This window comes from Haliaeetus leucocephalus, unplaced genomic scaffold (genome assembly GCF_000737465.1).
Source record: "Haliaeetus leucocephalus isolate CR32 unplaced genomic scaffold, Haliaeetus_leucocephalus-4.0 Scaffold206, whole genome shotgun sequence".
NCBI classification, from domain to species: Eukaryota; Metazoa; Chordata; class Aves; order Accipitriformes; family Accipitridae; genus Haliaeetus; species Haliaeetus leucocephalus.
The window spans coordinates 6,416,349-6,439,281 of NW_010972642.1; the positions used below are offsets into that span (position 1 = coordinate 6,416,349).

At 40.8% G+C, this 22,933-nt stretch overlaps 1 protein-coding gene across 7 annotated transcripts in view; it reads right to left on the bottom strand.

The window, feature by feature from the left end:
- Positions 1–1,533: 1,533 nt before the first annotated feature.
- The window catches only part of WNK1 (WNK lysine deficient protein kinase 1), a 106,946-nt gene continuing 85,546 nt past the window's right edge, over positions 1,534–22,933 (bottom strand). For 5 of the 7 annotated variants that reach the window (XM_010566198.1, XM_010566200.1, XM_010566195.1 and 2 more), the window contains 9 exons: positions 22,475–22,558; positions 17,906–17,992; positions 17,134–17,203; positions 15,550–15,623; positions 14,342–15,000; positions 13,191–13,393; positions 11,754–11,948; positions 4,740–4,927; positions 1,534–4,436 (listed from right to left, as the gene is read on the bottom strand). In XM_010566198.1, coding sequence (XP_010564500.1) covers positions 4,122–4,436; positions 4,740–4,927; positions 11,754–11,948; positions 13,191–13,393; positions 14,342–15,000; positions 15,550–15,623; positions 17,134–17,203; positions 17,906–17,992; positions 22,475–22,558 — 1,875 coding nt within the window. In that variant the 3' untranslated portion in view covers positions 1,534–4,121. Of the gene's footprint in view, positions 4,437–4,739; positions 4,928–11,753; positions 11,949–13,190; positions 13,394–14,341; positions 15,001–15,549; positions 15,630–17,133; positions 17,204–17,905; positions 17,993–22,474; positions 22,559–22,933 lie in introns of all 7 variants that reach the window. The other 2 variants (XM_010566196.1, XM_010566197.1) reach the window with 2 other exon arrangements.

Here is a 22,933-nt window from a genome sequence, read left to right on the forward strand (position 1 = left end):
CTCTATCAGGTCAAGTCTCCTAAAGCTGTCTAAACGTAAATACATTTATTTGAAGTATTCAGCCTTTATTCATGTTCCTCATACTTTACCTTCACCACTTAATTGGTCCTTTTTTCCTTAAAAGATCCTCTACTATCCACCTACCTCCTCAACAGGACAAAGAACAAGGATTGACTTCAGTATGGAAAGACAGGACAAATTATAATTAACTCTAGTTTCACATTTCACCATACTAGTTTCTCTCCAATTCAGTGCTGCGTTCAGAACAGCTCAGGGAAGAAATACATACCACATGTTTGAGTCATGCACTCACTGTTGAAATCGGATACCTGTTAGGAAGGGAATGTGCAGACATTCAGAATTACTGTATTCAAAGCCACTCTAAACTTTTACAACAAAAAAGTTTAAAGTCTCATATAAACACAACTGCATCAGCTTTCTTGACTCTCTGGAAACAGTGCAAACATAGCCATGCCTCGTCTAAGAGAAATCGCCACAATATGCCTCTTGGGATTGGTCCCTTTGAAAAGGGCTGTAAAACTTACACATGGAGCTTTTTTTTTCTTCAAGGCCTTGCGCAGCATGACTCATAACAGAAGCTGTTCTTAAAATGGAAAGAAATGCAGCAGCAATTAGTGTTTAGAAATACCAAATAATTCCTGCAAGTCCACAGTTGTCTGAGAATGACCCTGTAAAGTAGTCCCACTCTTCTACTCTACCAGTATGGTTGCAAATTTGGGGATGGAATTCCTATTACAGAGCTACACTAAAAAGTTTCTTCTCCCCAGCACTGCAGGTGCCCATCCCTGCTCCATTCCACCCCAGTGAGGAGGGCAAGGGACCCAACAGAAAACGAGGAGGTCGGACTCTTCTGTGCCCAGGACAGCGGCTTCCCCAGCCCTTGCAGCACACCCTGCTCTAGCTTCACTGCCAAAAGGCAGCACAGAACCACTGCTGGTGAAGCTCCACCTGTATTTCAAACAGGGAGAGCCACCAAGTTGCTGACTGTCATAGCCGAGTGTGTTTCTCTGCTATTCAGTAACTTCGTGACAGTCTCAGCCATAAAAGTAATCGCACTGCTTATACATCACCCTTCGCCCCTGCTCCCTCCCGTTCCCTTAGGCCCCTCCTCTCATAAAGAGGATCCATTCTATGAGTTATTCTCTATAGTACCTTGCTTCAGAGTATTCTACTGAAAGGCCAAAGGCTCATTATTGATCGCTGCTTTTGAGAAGTTAAGGGTCTCATTAAAATGGGTTTCTTGTACTTTCCTGTGATAAAATGATAAACTGGGTAACAGTTAAATCACTCCAGGAAGAGGACGGAGAGGTTGGAACATGCTGTTCGACAAGAAAACCCACAGCTCAACAAAAGCAGGTTTGGTTTATTCGAATGACTTCATTAAATATTCTACAAAGGTAACAAATTGCAGCACAAAGCGCAATCGTACAAGAAGCGCAGTGCCTGGGTTTAGTGCAAAACATACAACTAACTAAGGCCAGGGAAGCCCAAAGTTTCAATTCATTTTATTTTTTTTATTTTTATTTTTTACAGTGTACATTGTTAAATAATGTAAAGAAAACGGTTGTAATTCAGAAACAGATTTTATGTGGAAAAAGATACTCAAAGTGTAATATTAAACAAAATAATTTAACAGTTCAGTAGCATTAGTTTATTCCTCTAGACTTCAGTTATTCATCCACAGGAGGCAGGGGGGGAGGGGGGGCGGAAATCAATGGTAAATAAAACCAGTCCTTGCATAAGATTTAAGTGAAGAAACGACCTCAAACGTATTAGATCAAAATCAAATAACCACGTGCTGCATCCAGCCGATTGGTTCCCCTGCCATGAATATTCCCCTTGTTTCATGACTGCCTCAGGTTTGTCACTGCTGTTTCCAGAGCACACCTCTCCCCTCGCACTGGGCGTGTTCAGGAAACTTCTCTGCGTCCATTCAGAGGGAAGAACAGAGGTTCCCGGTTTCACTTCAGCCGCCGGGACCCCTGCTTTCTCCCCCCTCTTCCACCACACGCACACCATGAGCCTCCTCCCTCATTCTGTAGCTCTAGTCTGCACTTCAGTTACAAAGAATAAACCCCCAAATCTCAGGGACTCGAGCCCAGCCACCTCGCCACTACCTTTTGCCCTCAGGCGTTCATCTCCAGCCCGTACCTGCCCTTGCTGCCAAAACTGCTGTAAAAAAAAAAATGACAGGAAAGGAACGGATCTTGTGCATTTCTCTGTAAAAATAAAAGAGTGAGAACATCCGCAAACAGAAAAACTCCCTATTAAGACTCCCTGGGGGAACAGCGCTCCTAGAAAAAAATTCAGGCAAGTAACATCTCCGTGATGCGCCAGCCTCCAGGACACCCGTCAGCTACTCCCAAGTACCAGGAAGCAGTGCCCTCATCCTTCACAGCTTTTTGCAGCACTACATAAATACTGGCTGGTATTATTTTTACTTTGAGGAGGAAACCAGTATTTTCTAAATATGAGAAGGGAGAATGACCAAAGCAGAAGGTACAGTACAGTTACTAAGAGGTGACAAATAGTTACAGTCCTGGTACCAGCTTGAAATTTGTTAGAGTGAACAAAATCGTAAATCCTCCAAGTAAGACAGAGGAAACTTCTTGATGCCGGCTGTTTCAAGTACATCCATTGCCGGCAATGGACGTTGCACCAGGACAGTCTATTCCTGGCTTAAATGGGTTTTACCAAAAAAAAGGTAAGAAAAGCAATCCCAGCAGACAAGCCCATGCCAACGAGCAATGGCACCTCTCCCTCAAGTCACATCCCGACCAAACATCTTTACCACTTTGCAGGTGGAGTCAAACTGCATCTTAAGTTGGGCCTTTCCCAAAGATACACGTTCTCCCCATCCTCTCTCTGTTTCTGATCCAGACCTCCCACCTCCGTAGACAATATTGGTTAGTCTCGTTTTAGCTTCACCCACAACCCTCCGTCCCACCCCCACCTGGCCCCTGTCACACCAGCAACTTCAGATCTGCCCGCCTGGACAAGTTTCCCCAACACACAGAACGCTGTTCCAACCCGCTGCCTCAATGACTTCCCCCTCCATACACCTACTCTAAACAGTAACGGTATCACTAAATAAACTCCAATGTCCCAGTCACTAGGTACAAATAATCCATCCTTCTCTGAACTTGCCCTCTGTCCACCTGGGGATCTGCTGGGAAGACGATGCTAACTGCAGAAGCAATAGAAGTCCAAGGCACTAAAATATCCAGCAAGCATACTGGGAGAACAGACAAGTATTCAAGTACATTAATTTATACAATTTTACATTCACATTTATTTATCTAATACAATGAAAATACAAAGGAAAAAGTTAAAGTGTCTCCAATAAGTATAAGGATATAGCTAGCTTTTTTTCCCATTTTTTTCTTTTTAACTTTTTTAACCCTCTATATTCCACTCATTTTTAAACTACTGTTGTCCAACAACATTTATATATCACAGTGTTTCCACATCAAAACTGATGGTAAGTACATGTCCGCAGGGAACTTTTAAAAATTTTTAAACAATTTAAATTGCTCTAATGCTGCAGTCAAAGCTGTTAATATCTTACTTAAAGCAGTAATGACCTATCAAGCACGGGCTGCACTGCAAGTCCATTCGTGTGCCCCATCATTTTGGAGCCAGATACAATTGACTGGGGAGAGGGAGAGGAGGGGGATTTGGACAGCTTTTCTCCTGGTCTTGGTTCTTCAGGGAGAGATGAGAAGCGTGCTAAAGCCTCATGCTAGGATTCAGCTCTCCCACCTCAACACGTGTGGATTCAGCCTCAAACTAGAAATTTTACAGCAAGACTGCATTATCTGACCCTATGACTTCTCTTCACAGCTCTTGTTCCATGCAAGAGCAGAACCCCTTGGTCAAAAGCACTGTCCCATCATAAGGATGCTGATCATCCTCCTCCCCCTTGAAAGTGTGCGGGGAAACTCCCTTTACAGAGAGTTGACAGCAATGGTTGGAAAAGAGAAATTCATTCCCAGTCTGGCAAGCTACCAGTTCATTGCAGCACTAGTAGTTGATACAGGGCCCCATCTCCCTCCCCATGTCCTGTCCCAAGGTCTAGCCAGCATGGTCTCTGAACACGGCTAAGTGGTCCGCAGGTTGGAGCCTGGAGGGTTGCTGATCGATTTTTGCAAATTGCTGATGTTGAAGCTTTGCAAAGATGCGGCACCTACGGGCTGGAACTGGCCGAGCGGTGGCTGTGCTGGACCACCCGTCCCACTCCACGGAGCAGCAAAAGACGCTGCTGGATAACCGTACTGCTGCGGAGGGCACATAGCCTTTGTGAAGGGACCTAAAGAGGTAGCTGATGCTGCAGAGATGGGCGTAGCACCCAGGGAAGATGTCATAGAGATACAGAGCTGACCTGGTGCCGAGAATTTTCTTGCCATTCCAGGGCCCTGAAAGAAAACCCAACCCCCAAGAACAGTTACACAACTGTGCTTAAAAACCACAGATTCACCCCTTGGTCCACAAGCCGTTCCTAAGAGATGCTTAGAAGAACATGTCACGGCCCTCCTCTTTAGTTATCCCCTTCCCTTCCATAGCAGGCAATACAATCCTGCACATAAAAGATATAGCTAACAGTTTTCTGGAGCAGTTGTCCAAGCTATGTGGCAACTGTACTCTGTGTTTGACACCCTGATGAGATAGCAACGACACTGACAGTTTCTTACCATAAATGTTCACGGATTACATCTCACCTCATAGTTGCTATGCCCTTTGCCAACTTTCTTGCCAGACAGGTTCATGGCATCTCGGGCCCAGTTATCTACCAGCTTGTGCAGGTCATCTGTGAAAGTCCCTTTCCGGCTTGAGGCAATAGCAGTAGGCTGAGACTGGGGTGCTTGGCTGTTCACTGTAGCCCCGACTGTGTTAGTGCTGCTGGTCCCTAGAAATACAAAAAACAGGAATCAAAACTTAGGTTAAAGATCATCTTTCTCTAGTAAATTTAATAATTGTGGTAACGGTACATCAATAGAGCGCCAGTTTAAATGCCATGCAGATTAATTTTAAGTTTCAGTTCCAGGACACGCTGAAGTGGGAACTACAAGGAATCCTACAGGCATTTTCTCAGATTAAGAGTATTTCATAGATATGTTTACTTTTCAAGAAGTGCTGCAAGTAGTCATCTTAAGAGGGGAATGGTAGCAGCCTACAGGTCTTTGTAGAGGAAAAAGGAGATTAGATTTCAGCACTGAATGACAAGTACAGTCATGTCATTCTCATCCTATGCCTTTTAATTAGCAGCAACCACTATTGGCACAGGTCAATTCCACCTTGGAGGACAACACTGGATGCTGAATAAGGAGCAGTACAATCAGCATCGCCAGCTGCTCTGTAGCAAATTATCTCCACTTTGTAAAATGAAGAGAAAAAATTCACCCAGATTACACAAAAAAGCCACAGTGAGAAACAGCAACTGTTGTTTCCAATAGCTGCCATACTTATGGTCTTGAGGATAACCAGATGGGACTGTCTTCATCCACCAAACAGCCAGGATCAGCAGGGGAAGTCTGCACTGCATTAAATTTTGCTTTTTGCCTCTGAAAGCATTTTTTTGCCATTATGTTCAGATTTCCTATGTCAGAAGAACAAGCATTTCAGATGCAGACAACTAATACAGCTTAAAGAAGGCAGAAATGAGAGTAGTTCCTCAGAGGTGCTTTGACAAGTTTTTCTATTCACTGGGTTGATTGCAAGAACACAAAAACCCCTTCACATAAATACCAGGTTTCGGTTCTGCTAGAAAGCTTGCTGAACATTATTCTGTAGAAAAAAATAAATCTAGCTTTGTTTTGGATAGCCTCACTATCCCACTCACACTTATAAACAAGCAACTGCACTTGAATTTAGGTTTCTCAAAGGCAGATCTCAGAACAGGAATCCAAGAAAGTGTATATTATCAAGTAGCCTAAATTCCCAGCAGTATTGCAAAGTATCCTCATTTACAGTTGTGGAAGCGACAGTTAACCACTAGGGCAGACTTTTTCTGAAGGACACAGTAAAGGCAGAATGAATCTAGGTTTTTCAAATCCATTTAGTACAAAACCAAACAACAAAATCAGTATCTGGCCACTGCAGTGCTAAACCCAGCACTCCTTGCAAGCACACATCCTTACCTACTTGGTTCTCAAAGTCCCTCAAACATTTCTACTTGCTCACTCTGAAAACTGCAACTGGGATATCCAAGAAAATCAGAGTCTACGGCAGACATTTCTGAAGAAAAACTGATTAAAATGAGCATCAAAAGTTCCAGTAATGAAAATCATCTCTCTATTGCAAAGGCCAAATGACTGAGTTGCTGTCTCTTGCCTGACAGCTACTTCATCTGTTCCACTTTCCCTGGCTATCGGCCACATTCCTTGCAACCACCACATCAAAGAACTGGCTCCAACCCCTGCAGGAATGTTTCATATTGAGGAGTGAATTAGGAAGGTGACGTACTTACTATGCAGGACAAATAAGCAAAGTGTTACTGCCTCTAGTAGTGCTGAGGAGGAAAGGATATGTATCCCTTCCACCAGCTCCAGCTCAAGCATGGAAGTGGCTCCCAGTCTGGGTGGCCACAGGTGGGGCAGAAGTTGTTACAGGCAGGCAGATGCATGCAACAGTACACACAAAAAGGAAAGAATAAGGTTCCCTGACCAGGGAGTGCAGCTGCAGCACAGATGAAGAGTAATAGGAACACACTGTAAGGTGGCAAGGAAAATCTACAGTAAAAATAACAGGAACCTTAAGCATCCATCATGTGGAAAGGGCTCAGAATACAATTATTTAATAAGAACAATGATGTGAAAGGTGAAATTAAAGACAAATGAGGCAAAAGCAAGAAAGAGGTACTGGGGGGGAGCTGCCAAAACCAGTAATAATCACATTCCACCATGAGGGTTCATGCAGGGATTGACACACTTGCTCTCATCTTCTTCATGATGGCCAGTATCTGCTTTTGATATTTTACATTTCCACTTTAATCAGTAAGCACACTGGATCATGGACCTATGCTGGAGAGCTTCCTCAGGCCATGAAAAGGGGAGAATTAATCAAGGTATATACTACAGTGCATTCAGCTGAAGATGTGAAAGATCATTTAGGAAAGTTTAAGTGTTTTGAAAAGGACGGGATTGGTTCAGAGTGGGAAATATAGGAGGTTGAGAGAGCTTTGTCTCCAAAAGTGATTTTTTTAGGGAGCTCCTATCTCAGGTCACAGACAGACCAGCCTACACCATTATAGGTGAGCTACGCAAAGCTCCCACATAATGTCAATTTAAAAATTACTTCTCAGGAGTTTCACATTTTAGCTCTGATGTAGTCACCGCCTACAGAAACTGCCATCCAGAAGAGTCTGAAAAGGAAGTGCTTCAACTTGTAGCATCCAATGGAAACAACCCCCCACATTCCTGCTCGGTCACAGCAGCCGTCCCCAGTTCTGCTCTGACATGAAGGATCTGAAGTGAAACAGGCTTCTCTCTCTCCAGCCCGCTACCTATAATGCCTTCATTCTGCCCTTTTATTTCCCCCCCCATAAACTAGCAGTCAAAAGACACCTTTAAAACAGTCTTAAATGCCATGAGCACACACAGGCTTTTCTAAACATCTCTTGCTTTGGGAGACACACTGGAGATATCTGATGGCTTACTCTTTTAAAATGTTGAAGGAGTGTCTGCAATTGGATCCATCACTGACATGGCAAGCCCCACCAGATCTGTAAACAAACCAGCTGCTCAAAGGTACCACTCTAGCACATTACAGTGAGCAACTGACCCTGATGCTCAATTTGCTCTCGTTAGCAACGAGCAAAGAGTTCCACAGTGAAGGTGAGGTTCTGCCTGCCTCCACTTGTCTGCAAGAGTAATAGCCAGACGATTGAATATACTAACAACAGAGTACACATTAGAGGGCATAACATAGACAGACAGATGCTGTGCTGGAGACAGAGTCAGGGAGGTAAGGCTTCAGTGACCAGAAAAAGCTGATGAATAGCTTTACAATCAGGAATCGGAGATAACAGAAATAAGATAATTACTACAGAGCTGGTTGCAAGGACAGACTTTTTTCACCATCTTCCCTGAAGCACAAAGAGAGAGTAATTTGTTAAAGATAAGAGAAACAGTGAGAAATGTTTAGTATCAGCAAACAGTACAAAAAGCTTGGTGAGAAACAGAGGACATGGCACAGCAGGGCTCTTGTAGTCACTACTGGGACATTCTAGGAAAAACCCAAAGACTGGTCTGACAATTTAATCAGTTGTACTTTCAGATATGGAAGAGGTCCAGCCTCCTACATTTATTCTTCAGAATTCCCAATAGTGAAGAATGTCAGGAGACATTACCATCACAACTGGCTGTTATCACAAAGGAAAAACAAGTACATCTTCCATTTTTGTCAGGACGTAGGAAGCATTTTACAACTATCAAAGTTTGACTGGTTTACAACATAAGAAAGATTTATTTGATAGGTCAAGTCCTTTTAGTTTGTCACCCTATTGTCTCAGATCTGTGGAATAGTTCAGACATTCCCTGCTAAGCTGTACCACTCTGTTTCTCCAGCTGCACAGTTAAAAGCATCAATCACTGCACTGTTTCCTCAACACCGCTGATTCTAACCCAGCATCTTCTCCAGTTGTCACTCTCCACCACAATCTGCAATAGCGTTTCAAGGACAAGACTCCAGGAAGCAAGCAACCTGCAATAAGCCAAGTGCCAGGCCAAGCTGTGCCATGCCAAGTATTACCTGCTTTTACAGGACAGCTACAACACACTTTTCAAAAGGAATCCGTTTCCCTTAGCACCAGTCCCATAAGCAAGAGATATACATGCCAAAGTACTCTTATAGACAGATGATGGTCAATTTGCAGCAAGCCAAGGTCTTGTAAGTAAATGATACTCTCATATGGCTGTTCTTTATATTCCCTAGCCCAAAACAGGACAGGACAGACTAAAGATGATTTTTTAAAGTCAGCTTTGGAAGGAATTTAACTTCAAGAAAGGAGCCATAAATCTTGACATTGCAGATGTCAGTTAGTGCACAGCTGCACATTAATATACCTAGGAAAAACATTTAAAGCTGCTCAATTTGAGAAATTAAATACCATTATATCCCCAAATCCAATGAAGTGGGATAGAGGTATCATTGCAAAACTGAACAGCCACGAAAAGATTTCCCCTCGCTCTGACTCACTCCCTTTCTCAAAGGATGGAGCTGGTTGCATTGCAGCTGTCTCTGCAGAAGGCCAGGCCCAGTTCCTGCACACAACTCTCTGGCTCAGCTATGCTACTGCCAACTGTAGCAAGACAGATGCTACAGACGCATGGTACTGTCATGCAGTGCAGCGACTGAAGGTCTCTTTACAGCACTTCAAGCTTTCTCATATCAAGTCATTCCAGAGGGTGGGAAACAAATGTTGGACATTTAAACAGCCCAGCCTGCAGAAGCAGTGTGGGAGATGTTGCAGCACTCCCAATAAAAAGCATCACATTAGCAGCCTCGGCTCAAGCATATCATTACTTCAATCACATCAGAAGTTTGAGGCTCTCTTGTACTTGCGTTAGGCCAGACTTACAAACAAAAGGATTTTGAAAAGAGCTGCAAGGTAACTCATGAAGGTTGACAGGATGTCTGAAGATGTCTATTTACCCACCTCTACTACTATTTGTTGCACATTTAGCGTATCTCCAATTCACAATAAAAACTTCTAAACCTGGGCCCATTAGTAGGTAAGGATCTTTTGAGTTTGCCTGAAAATATTCTCTAAGTATTTTTAAAACCCTCAACACTTCAATCTTTAGCTATCCATCTGCTAATGAACATAAGAAGTCATTATTAACTGTCTACAGGTGGCATCAATACTCTGCACTGTAATCAGCACTACTGCTGAGAACATGCAAAAACACATCCCCATCAGTTACAGTAGTGTCCAACATAGGAATAATTTGGAAAACAAGTCTTCTGCACTGTTCCACTATAAAGACTACCTCCCCTCCAAGTCTGATGTCAGCTAACATATGCTGAAGCATAATTACTAAGGCAGGCCAAAAGAAAAAGCCCATGCACCCACAACTTGCTAACTCTCCCCAGTTTCTGTTATTTCACTGAACTGTCCTGAAAGTTTCCACCAAAAGCTTAGAGAAAATGAGTGCTTGTTATTATGAGTTTAACAGCAGAGAATACCTAACACGAGAACCCAAACTTCTAAAGGTGTGCTAAGAGCAGCTCAGCTGAGCCATGGGATGGGAGGGAATACAAGGTGGCAGATGAGAATGGGCTGCATGAAACAGATCCAAGCAGCAGAATAAAACCAAAAAGACAAAACAAAAAACAGACAAGGAAGGAGTAAAGGTGTTACACACAAAGAGCCAAGCAGGGCGTACTCAGAAATCGGGTCCTCCTGCCACCAGGCTTGAACGTCACTCTCTCAGATGCACAGTTAAACTTCGCACAGCCTGTGAGAAAACAAAAACGGGAATAACAGAGAAAGGAGAGAAGAGACAGAACACCACTACAAGATGTTAGCAACTTGAGGTTGGAAGGGTGAAATGCATTAACATGGCACACAAGAATAAGCCTCAAAGTGTGGACCAAAGAGTATGTAGACAATATACAGAGTGAAAAAACTCCCTCCAACACGTCCAGACATTAGACCAAGTTTGCAGTGTTACTCTCCAGTACATAACCCGACAATAAGGTTGCAATCTACAGGAAAGCCAAATCCTGGCAAAAGTATCCAATTATAAAATGGTACTGCACAACTCTAGATACAGGGAGATGATTCAAGTAGCTCCAAAACACTTGAAACAGTTCATTAAAAAAACCCTATAGAAAATTCTTCCAAAAAGTCTGTTTCCATTTTCTGTCTGTACTTCTCCAATTTCAGCAAAAACATGCATTAGAATTGATGTATTCAATCAGTCTATGGCAAAGCTTTTCAAAAAGATGTTCAAGGGGAAAAAAAACTGGAACAGATAAGTTCAGAGAAGTAAAGGAATAAAGCTATCATCCCCTTAATGACTGGCAAGCAAAAAAGCCCTCCCTCTCAAATAAATCAGAGCTGTGTCTGAGAAATTATTTGATAACATACTAACTAATAACAAGCAATCCACAACTTGAGTGACTTGAGTAAATGAACAATTCATTGTTCCTACCATTCCACCCTGCTACCCTAACTCTTCCTCCCAGGATAATGCTTTAACTCACAATTGCGGAACATGAGCCTTTTTTACCATTTATCATTAAAAATTCCATTGACAGAAACAGCCAAAGCAGTTTGGAAGTCTAAAAGAACTCAAGTCTTCAGAAATTTCCTACCATTTCAATTATCTGTTAACATCAAAGCTGCTCTGCCCCTTCCTTAGTGTCACTTCGCATTTCCAACCCCCCATTCTCATCTGTCTCCTCAGCCTTTTGGCCAATACCTTTCCCCCAGCTCAGCAGAACATTGCTTGCCACCACCATACTGCACACTTTTATATTCTCTTTGGTGCTTTCATTACAGCAGACAGAGCTATGTGCTATATATTTATTACTTCAACAACCTCACACTTCACCTGTGTGAGAAGGTAGATATCTAGTTGCAAAAACCACCCTTATCAGCCTCCACGCATAGGTTGGAGACTACCAATCTACTTTATGCTATGTATTAAAAATCAAGTGTCATCCAGTTGATCGTTCACCAGTAACAAAGGTGCAAGGCTTGACACCAATTCCATTTCAAGTCTTACCTTGGCCCGGTGCCGAAAGGCTTGGTACCGAAAGGGCACCATCACTGGTAAAGGCAGAGTAGAGATTTTCACTAGAAGGTGAAGGTTTGAGGGGCTGTAACAAATGGTTCTGCCCAGTCTCTGGCACACTACCAGGAGGATGAAGAGTCTGCTGTGGGGGCAAGACTGATGGTGCACTTTGAGCTGACAGATTGCCTAGAGGAAGAAGGAAGACAAAAAGTCATTCAACATTTCAGTTACCCCACATCATTTTCGAAGCTTCTGTAATTGTTCCCAAGGGACAGGATTAAAAACAGAGTAAAATTTGACTGGAACATTTACTAGGGAGTGAAGTCACTCAAATGATCAGCTGAGCTATTATGCTAGTGATACAGGAAGAAGTGCTGGGGGGGGCGGGGGGCAACACAGGTATCTTCTGGTCAAGCATGACAACCCAGGCAAGAGAGGGGGAGGCAGAGGGAGGGAACTATTCCAGTTTCTGAGAAAGCAGTAAGACTAGAAAAATTCTTATTTACTTAAGTTTGAAGGCAACTCTGTGTTAGCTCACTGTCACATGCTTACACATAGCTCCCCTATCATATAACAAAACAGAAGTGAGCAGCCAGGGTGACTGGATACAGAAACTGTGGCATGACAGGGAATTACCAAAGTGAATGTGCAGGAAGCAGTAACAAGTATTTCTGCTGGCAGTGCTGGCCCTCCAGTGTGGTTTACTCAATGCTACAGGATTTGAGAGACATCTATGATTAGCCAGCAAGCATCTGACATCTATGTCATTCAAACAGTAAACAGAACTATTTTTCTGAGTCCTGTTTATTCTAAGAACAGTTTTAGTAAGAAAGGAAGCCTTGACAATTGAAACTGTTTCTCAATTTGTAAGTACAAAAAAATTTCAACTCCATTAAAAAAAAAAAATCACTACTTTAACATCCATCAACTGTGACTGAGTTTCTGAAGTGTAAGGACACTAGTAATACCATGCTTAATTGCTACTAAAGTAGAGAAAAAAAAATCTCTGAAGATGACTATAGAGACCAGCCCCATTCCGCAAAATCAGTTTCAGGAGGCAACAGGAGCAGTTTATCTTAAAAATAATAAATGAATAAATAAAATAAAAGTTTTCCCCCATACTGTAAATTTACACTTTTTTTCTTAGTCAGAGCCCTATGAGTAACCTCTAAAAAATACAAATCACGACTTTAGAACTGCTCTTACAGAACAATGTAACCGTATCTTTTAGTAGATTGCAGAAGTCACAAGCAAGACTACCAAATAGCAAAAGCAATTTCAAAAATGATCTAGTAATCCAGGCTGTGGAGGAACTGGGACACACATACCCCCCTCCAAAAGACAGAACAGAGGGACAGACATAGATCTAAGAATCAGAGATAGTACCTTGTCTGTTTTATCTACTCAGAAAATTGAATAAAGTCTTACCTGATAGTTGAGGGCTTTTGTTTCCCTGGGAGCTGCTACGACTGGACTTGCTGCCTTTTCCTTTAGTAGGTCGTCTCCTCCTTCCTGAAAGGGGTGCAGCTGGGGGAATAATTACTGCAGGTGGGGCCTTTCCCAATTTCATGTATAGTGACTCAATCTCCTGCTTCTGGCGACTCTGCAGCTCCTGGATCTCTTTAAGGTGCCTAACAAGTTACCAAAGAGTTTGACTTACAAAAATTATATGTATATACATGCATGCATACAATCCCTCCCCTCCAGTCAAGCTTGACCAGCTTCTTCGGTCAAACTCTCATTAACATTTAAGAAAGGTGGAAATAAATCTTTTCCACAAATAACCACTGAACGCAGATGGCAGAACACTTGCCATTTTCCACTGTGCTCTAACCCTGGCTAGAATTCCAACACAAAGGCCCCAGTGTTGTAATCATAAAACCAGGATAAATGGAAGTACAAACAGGAACATACACCTACTGCAGAAGATCAAATCATTCAGCATTAAAATGCTACAGGAATAGCTAGATTACTCATTTTCTGAGACATATGGCCTTGGAGACTTCTACATTTGTATTACCTTAGGTGGTTTTTTTTCAGAGCAGTTGCATACAAAAGATTTAAAATTGCCAGCTGCCCTAAAAAAAGTTCAACTTCCAGTATAAATAAATTAGTAGGTCACATTACTTGACTTCTAAATTTTTTTCTAAGCCAACAAGGATTCTTCAGGAAAAGGAAAACCATTAGAAATGCAGAGCTGTGTGTCATTTTCAAATGAGACACCACTTTTCCCACTAACTACTAAATTTCAGTGATACGCAAAAGCTTCTACATATCTGCAGTCTTATCCACAGTGCAGCAATCACTCTACATATAAACACATACAACAAGGTTACAGGTTAGAAAATTCAGTACAGCAAACATGTATATACCTTTTTTGTTATAACTGTATACTACTTTCCCACTAAAGAATCTTACTTCCCACATAAACACTGACAAAGCGTCCTGATACTTAGCAAAGGTTGAGGCTCTTAAAGAAGTTCACTTTTGTTCTTTGTGAAAAGTAAAGTATAGATGGAATTCATATTAATCCTATTACATATATTTCATACGTGACCACACAAGGAAAAAAGCCTTACTTCTCTCGTAACCGACGGAGTTCCAATTTCAAGTCTTCATCTTCAATATCTGACTCATTGTCACTGCTCATGTAGGAAGAGTTGAATGAGTTGCTAAGGCTCTGAACAGGGAGGCTGATCTTCGACCCCAGGGGCTGGAGGGAGTCTGGGCTCCCTGAGCCGTCATCCAAATCCTTAGCCAACCCGCTTAAGAAAGCAGCCTCCGGTTCAGAGGACGGACCGTTCATGTGTGGGGACTGCCTTGACTCCAACTCTTTCTTCGGAGCTGCAGCTGAAGAAGCAACTTGTTCCAAGCCCACAGAGAGAGGAAGAGTCATTGGCTCCTTCTCTGCACAGCTGACCTCATCCTGAGTCTTTAACACCGAAAAGCGCCCCACTTGATCCGTTGTTGTTGTTACCTGAAAGCGCCCAACCTTAGTAGGCTGACCAACATCTACTGGTAATTGCAGCACAGGAACTGTCTGAGGAATGCCATCTACCACATCCAAGGAAGAGTCAGCGACAGCCTCGCTTTTCCGACTGCCAGCCTGCTTTACCAGTGTACTCTCTGGGCTACTGCCAGAAAGAGATGAAGAATCAGTGGAGGTGGTTTCAAATTGCACCGGCTTAGTTTCAGGTTTGTCACCCTCTTTTAGCACATCATCCACTGCCACGGATACCTAGAATAGAAATGCAATCATGCAGACTTTCTTAGTTCTTCCTTAACATGATCCTTTTATTTACCGAACAATAAGATGCATGTGAGAGAGGGAAAATAACTTGTTTCCTTGGTATGCCACAAAGCAAGCTACTGCATCCCTCCAAGTAAGACACTGCCACACAAAATAGTACTTCTAAGCAATCTGGAGGATTCACTCCAAGAAACATAGCAAATTCAGAGGGGACTTCCTTCACAAACAGGACATAATACAGCGAACATCCCAGCATTGTTAGCTAAAAAGCAGCTAACACTAAAGACCAAGGCCAACAGTTACACAGCTAAGGCCTGACATGATGAAATGCTATATTCACAACTCTAGACCTACATAATCTAGTGCAATCTCTGCCCTGAATGAAAACACCATCTGCACAAAGCACTGCATTCACAAGCTCAACATGGACATTTTCTCCAGACAGAAAAGCCCACCATGAGGCACACTGAGCAGGCACTACACAGGAACTGCTCCAAGATCCTGTACCAACAACCAAATCAGTTTAACATCTCCTACCTGAAACCGTCCCATTTTAAGAACACCTGCTCCTGCTGTGGTAGCTGTAGCACTGCTCTCTCCACCACAGGATGCTGAAGCTAAGGAAAAGGAGAATGGTATTAAGAAGAAAATGAGCAATATATTATTTGAACTCCAACCATTTCTTTTTATCTACTTCAAACTCAACTGTCAGTTAAGTCCTAACAGGCTTTTGCATTCATGGAGCCTGACCTCTTTTTTTTCAATTTTGCCATATAGAACATCAAACTGCAAGTATTTTTCTACAAAGTTTCCCTGCACAGTATACTTGCCAAAAGTGCACTTTTAGATAGCAGTAAAAAAAGCACGCTGATTCAAACAAGGATGTGAAATAGCCAAAGAATAAAAAACAGAACTGGAATTTATGTAAGAAAAAGCTTATTTTAATTCAATACCCACAATGACTACCTAACTTTCACAAATGCTGGGGACAATTTATTAATATAAAAATGGTAAGTTGAAGAAATGCTATAAACCACATTTACTCAAAGCAGTCTATCTGAAGCTTTCAGAGCTGGATTCTCAGGTGTCAGCTCCTAATTTTGTTGCTGTATGCACTGGCAGTATAAGGTTACAAAGCTGAGAAATAACATTCTGGTTTTAAATCAGTTCTATTGGACAACTTGCTGTGCTTATTAAGCAACTTCCCAGTTTGTTTACTTTTACCTTCAAAACTTCAGCAGGCAAAACCCAACTCATTTTCTAGCAGACAAATGAGTTCTACAGTATAGTTCACTACCAACATACCAAAATGGGAATATTTTATTTTCCTACTGGTTTTATTAGCTTTTGCAGGTTTGTCATTGAACTTCAGAGGCACATGCAAGTTAAATAATGTTTACTAGATAGCTCAGAAATAATTTTAGTACCACATCAACAGTTTTTTTTAAAAAAGATTTTTAAAATTAAAACAATTAGGAGAATACTGACAGGAAACTCTCAACTATTTTGCAAGCTGTTGGGTCCCCCCCACCCACCCCCAACAATTACACTTGGTTTAGATCTGAAAGTCATTGATCATTCAGACTTCAATTGTTGATCATCCAGTCAACCTTCAGTTGTTCTAAAGCAGCCAGAAGGGAGTCTGGTTTTCCTACTACCTTTCTTAAATTTTTGGTAGTTTAACTTTCATTTCTCTATTTAAATAGAAAGGAAACACTCTTAGGTGAAGGAGAGGTATCCTACACATTGAACACAACACGATGATGCAAGATAAGTCTTACTGTTGTTGCTGAGAACATAACACGTGACAGAAAACAGATCCTTCAAATCCTGAAGCTGTACCTTAGCAGCATACTGGAGATTCTTTACAAGTCTTAATTTAGCATTTTGGACAGCTTTAAATCCTAAATGAGTGACTATAATATGCATATACGTCATTCCCCTCTCATGGACTACAGTGAAAATTTTCAGCCTAGTTACTAAAAACTAATACGATCCTTAAGAAATTGTCATTGTATGACTTACTGAAAAAGGCTCTATCCTTCCAAGTTACTAGTCTGTTCAATTTTGGATTATATCTCCATACTGAGAAACCATCTAAAATAATCAAGGCTGTCTTACCATCCTTCAGAGACTGTGTTGCTGTGGACACCAGCCCGGTAACCGTTGTAGATGCTACTGAGGGCACAGACTACAGGTTCAAGGGGGAAAACAAAATAAAATTAAATTAAAAGAATTGGCAATTTCATTGAATGTCAACAAATCCACCATACTGCATACCACACAATCTTTTATGTCCACTAGGGTCAAAGTATGACCCACAACAAGACAAATGCAGAGTTTTTAACCTCCAAAGCAAGCAGTATCAGCAAGACATTTTGCATGCCGTACTACCATGAGGCTGTCAGCAGAACACCCATTTCTGCTCTGCAAAAGTAATGCATAAGTAGCCACTTGGAGATCACAATGTCAATTATTATCTTCATTCTATAACAAAGTTTATTATTATAGTCTTCTAAAATTTCAGGTCCCTACTTTAAACATCCCTCCCAAATTAAGAGTGACATATCACGTACTGCTTGTTTAGTGCTCTTCCCCCTTATTCCATAGCCACTTTTCCTTCTCATTTGGTGACATTAATGACATCACCAGAAAAGCTGGATTAAGAACTAATACCAAAACCAGCCTCAGGAAATACGTAATCTATTGCAACATACAGATTTTTCCTGTTTTGGTTGACTCAGTCCCACGAACTGGAAGATGACTCGTCAGTTTTATTTTTAAAAGTCTAAAGACTGGTGTAGTGATATTAAAAACAGTGACCTAAGAGCATGACCTTGAGAAAACACTGCAGTTTTTCAAGACTACTAAACTGCCAACATTGCAAACGTACACAGGCAGGAGCAGATGTCACTGGAACAGTCTCTGGACTAAGGGTTCTTCTCAGCTTAGCATCCAGATCTTCCAGTGGCTGTTGGGACTGAGAAAGGAAAGAGTAAACAGCTGTCCCAGCTCAGGAGAAATACATCACATTTGAGAAACAGCCATATTTAATACTAAAATTTAAAGCAGTCAGTACAGCTTTGACATTTCTACCATGTTCCCTTCCTACATGTTTACATTTAACATGTATAGCACAGTAAGACTGGAAACAATTTAAGCAACATATTTGGTAAAAAACAGAAAAGAAGCATTAACTGGAACTTCTGGTTTTCCTAAAGTTAGCATGAAATTTGCATTCCTGCTTTTAAGAACTGAGTAAATATGCTGCAAGCCTCCAAGTTCTACATTTTTTGGTTGGATAACAGAGATAATTTGTATTATGGAATATCTAAAATCTTGAAGAAAGTAAGTCAAAGAGAAGAAAAAAAAAAAATCAAAAAGATGCCATAATTTCAAAAGCAAGCATGGATAAAGCAAGAGTGAGGATAACACAAATTTAAATTAAAAAACAAAACAAAAAAAAACCCCAACCACACACTTACAAGTTCCCTCAAAGAAGCTATCTGGATGGATTGACTTGAAGAGGAGGAAGGAAGAAAGGCAGAATCTCTCTTATTACTTAGATTTCAGCTGTTTGAGCAGGCAATATTTTTCAAACTTGGCCAACTGAAGTGGTGAGGGGAAGAGAATAAAAATACCTAAAAATATCTTAAAGATAAGAAAAATTTGGATTCACTCAAAATTAATAATTAAGGCCATATCCGTAAGATGCATAAGGAAGAAGAAAGTGTTGGCAGATATCACTAAGTTACAATTCTGACCCTATGGAGTAGAAATTTCCATCCAAACTTCAGCATCACTAATCTTTCCATGTCTTTCATATTAAAAAGCTAGATCTGTTTTTAGAACTGAAGCTAAGGTCACAGCAACATAAAAACATTACCTTCCACTTTCAAAAACTGAAAGTTAGAGGTACACAATAGCATAAAGATGCTTTCAAACAGGTTGCCAGGATGACAGTCTTCCTGAATTGTGGATTTCAAAACACAACCAGAAAAAAATCTAAGAACAATAAACCCTGTATCAATTCCATCAAAAAAAAAAAAAGCACAAGAAGATGCAGACTTCTGACTCCATTCAGAAATCCAAATGCTTAGCAGAGAAGTGAGCTAATTTAATTCCATAATACTGTAAAATAAAGAGAACATTTCACCTGAAATACTATATAATTCTCATCACTTATGCTCACAAGAAGATATTTGCTTCAAGTAGTCAAAGAGCTGAGACATCAGAATGATCAGGAAATAAAGATTTCCTTATGGAACACAGGTACCAAAATGAACCTTGAAAAATTAATCTAAATACACTTTAAAAAGCAATTAGGGAATAAACAGAACAGGTATTTAAGACTAAGGAACAAACTGTCCAAAAATGGTCTTGAGATGACATGTACTTTGTCCGCAAATTAGGAGTCTGGTACTAAGGAAAGAAAAAAAAAAAAAAAGTTGTGTAATGAGCTACTGACAGAAGCAGTAAGGAAGGAAAGCCTATCTACTTAAAGACAAGCCAGTAATTTTCCAGATAGTATTACGTGATAGCAGCAAATGCTCTCAACAGTCAATTAGATTTGATCCAGTTGGTCTCCTCCAATTTTGTCTCACTCCTAGACAGGCTTTAGAGTTCAAATGAGAAGTAAAATTAGGTAGGCTGTTTGCAAAGGAGCAGAAGCAAGGGACCTATAGTTGTGCCTCTTCCATATGACAAATCCTGCCAGAAATACCTATGACAAACAGGAAGAAGCCTTTTGCAGTGGTACAGTGGCTTGAGTCACGTAAGTGGCTACAAGGGCTTTGAGTTTGGGGGAAAATATTACTAATATACCCAGTTCCGAGCAATGACCATAGAAAGGACTATGAATTTAGCATGACTGATTTTAAACAGCTGCCTCTAGATCCATTTGCTACCCTTGCTCATGGTAAGAACATAGATAAGAATTATCACCAAATTGCTCTCTCTTCTTCAGCAAAACCATGCTTCAGAAAGAACTGGTTGAAAGGCATAAACCAGCTTCTGCCTCCAGAAGTTGGAGGAAAAAAACGTGTTGCTTGCTAACACTATCATCTTATAGCTCTACATAAGTCATTCAGCTTCTTGCTCAGTTTGGAGGCAGAAAATACGCATTTCCTGATTACACACAGGGCAGGAATATGGTCCTCATTCAGCCTGCTAGAAAAACTGCATAAAACCAAACACAGCAGCACTCCTTTCATGACAGGTTTCAAGAGCCATACATTCACTTTCATAGTTTTCTTACATAGAAAGCACAAGTTTCTGCCTTTTCACACTGAATAAGACTTTCCAAGTAGTGGACTGATTCTCATTGCTTACAAAAGATTTAAATATGCTTTAATTAAAAAGAAGAGACAACCAAAAAGTAGTCCTGGACACAGAGGCCACCTGCAAGGACTCCTCGATTAAGGTCACTGGTTTGCATTTGCTCCATCAGATGAAGACCAAGAAGGTGGTAGAGTAGCAATAGACAGGATGAGATGTCAACTTTCAGCACACTGTAACTTAGGTCCGCTAGACTGTTTCCTTCCTAACCTCCAGGACACACTCTACGTAAATCTTAGACCGCCTAAGAGAGATTCTTAACAGATCACAAAATTATGACATCTACTGGGAGAATAAGAGAAACTGCTGAATCAAGATAGAGCTTCTGCATAGAGAGCACTGGAGGAAAAAAGCTGGAAAGTTTAAAAGGGACTATTAATGTCATAACCAACATAAAACTACACAAAAGCAGCTAATATGCCCTGCTGCTCAACTCTCCTCATGTCTTCAGAACCAGGCAATACTATAGTTCTCACATGTGAAAGAAAGAAATGGAAATACTATTCCAATAGTATCTTTGAAGATTAGTACCCTAATACATGTAATTCAGTTTTTATAGTTTTAGCTGTAGAACATGAGCCATGACAGCTCATTAACCAAAGTTGCCTTAGCACAGTTTAAATTTGCAATTTTCTAACACTATTCTTTTGTATGAGTCAGCTTAAATCCTTTCAGATAGAAGTTTTCTCATCAAGCTATTGTAAATCCCAAAAAAGGAACATCTTGCAAAGAACTAAAATTACTTCTAAAGTTTATTTTAAATTCCCTTCCACAGGTAAAACTTGAATTCAAGACCGCCATTGCAAGAGATGAGAGGGAGAATGTTACCAGAGCGTTATGGAGAAGACTTGGTCAAGGTTAGCTCAGTCTGCATTAAAAAAAAATCAGGCCATAATGCTAATAAGTATTGTACAAGTTTTCACGCTGCAGCTATTTTATTGGAATTACTTTAAAATTATAGTTAAGACTTAAGTGAATAATTCCTTTCTATAAAAGGACAGACTCCAATTCAAGTGAAGCTTTTGGACACATATTCTAAGACTATTCACTACAGACTTAAGCCACAGGTAGAAGAGGTTAATACTGTAGGAAGCACACGTACACTGGAAAACACTAGATTTGAGACAAAAGCACTCTGAGCCTTAAGAAGGCACCACTACGTACTCACTTGAATCCTATCTTCTTTACAGGTTTGAATATAAAATTGGGGTGATAATTCTGTGCCAAGTGTACTTTAATACAATTCTATAGAAAGTCATCTTTGTGTTTATTCACGAACTTCTTTCAAAAGCAGCACAACTCTACCTCATGGTCTCATGGGTTTTGTTCAGTTATTTTTTCAGCTTTTCTTTGCATATTGAAGTGTAGTGTTCCCATGTTACATCTCATTACACAGCATGTAGAAGATCCATGAAACAGTTTTGTCTTAATACAGTTCTTTCAATTATGGGGCAAGGGGCTCATGTGTATTTTTTAGACAGACGTGAAGACCTATTTATTCTTCATGGTCTTGAGCTGATCACCTGTCCAATTTACATACAAAATATCCAAGCTAACTATTGCATACAAGGACAGAATCTGAGCAAGGGAAGCCACTGTTACATTTCAACTCATGTTTATGATCAGGAGCTTCAAATACCTTTTGCAAATCTGAAAGCCTAGTGAAATCAGAATGTAGTAAAAGCCGCAAAAAAACCCAGAACAGAAATTCACAACACCAGCAATTTTGCATTTTCATTAACACTTAACTGCAGTATATATTGCTTCCTAAAGAGCTATTATTTTGCTACTATACACTTTTCAAGAAGAAAACAGTTTCAAGTTTTATGCACGTTCACCTGTGTTATGTTTTTAAAAACCCTCTAAAGTTCAGGTTAACACACTAAAAAACCCAAAGCCTGATTAATTGTTCCTGTACTTCAGACACTGAGTACTGCATCCTGAAGGGCAAGCTACATATCCAGTGCTGAAGTGACTCTGGCTACTGCTACAGTTACACAAAAGGGGTTACTCAGTCAAAAGAAAAGAAAAACAAAGGCATTAATAACATGCAATGGAGAGTTTAATCGAAACATGCTCTTTGAAAGGAAAAGCAGCAGATAAAATCTGTCAAGTTGTGTAGCACCTGAGTTAGTGAAGGTCCTGGAAAAGGTGGCAGCGGCTCACTGGATGGAGTGCCAGCCGGAAGTTCAGAACCTACTGGTAGCACCTATGGATAATGAAGAGGAAACGCGAGTCCATCAGACACGGAACAACAGAAGGATCAGATACCAAGCTACAGTCAGTCATGTCATACAACAGAAGCCTCAGCATTTTTTTCTGCAGAGACCTACTTCTTGGAGAGTTAGCATAGAGTCTTTAGGGATTTTTGCAACAAAGCTGGGGGAAGTCGTTTGTTTGCTTTTGTTTTATTTTTTAATCCAGATTATCTTTAAGCAGCCACAATGTCCAGTTTAAACAAGCTGCTGCATCCAGAAACAAAGCATCTTGGCGTTATTATTTTCAAGTCTGCAAGAAATGCTACGATAATTATTTCAAAAAGCAATTAAGTTTCCAAGAAGGGTCCAAGAATGCACTCAATGTC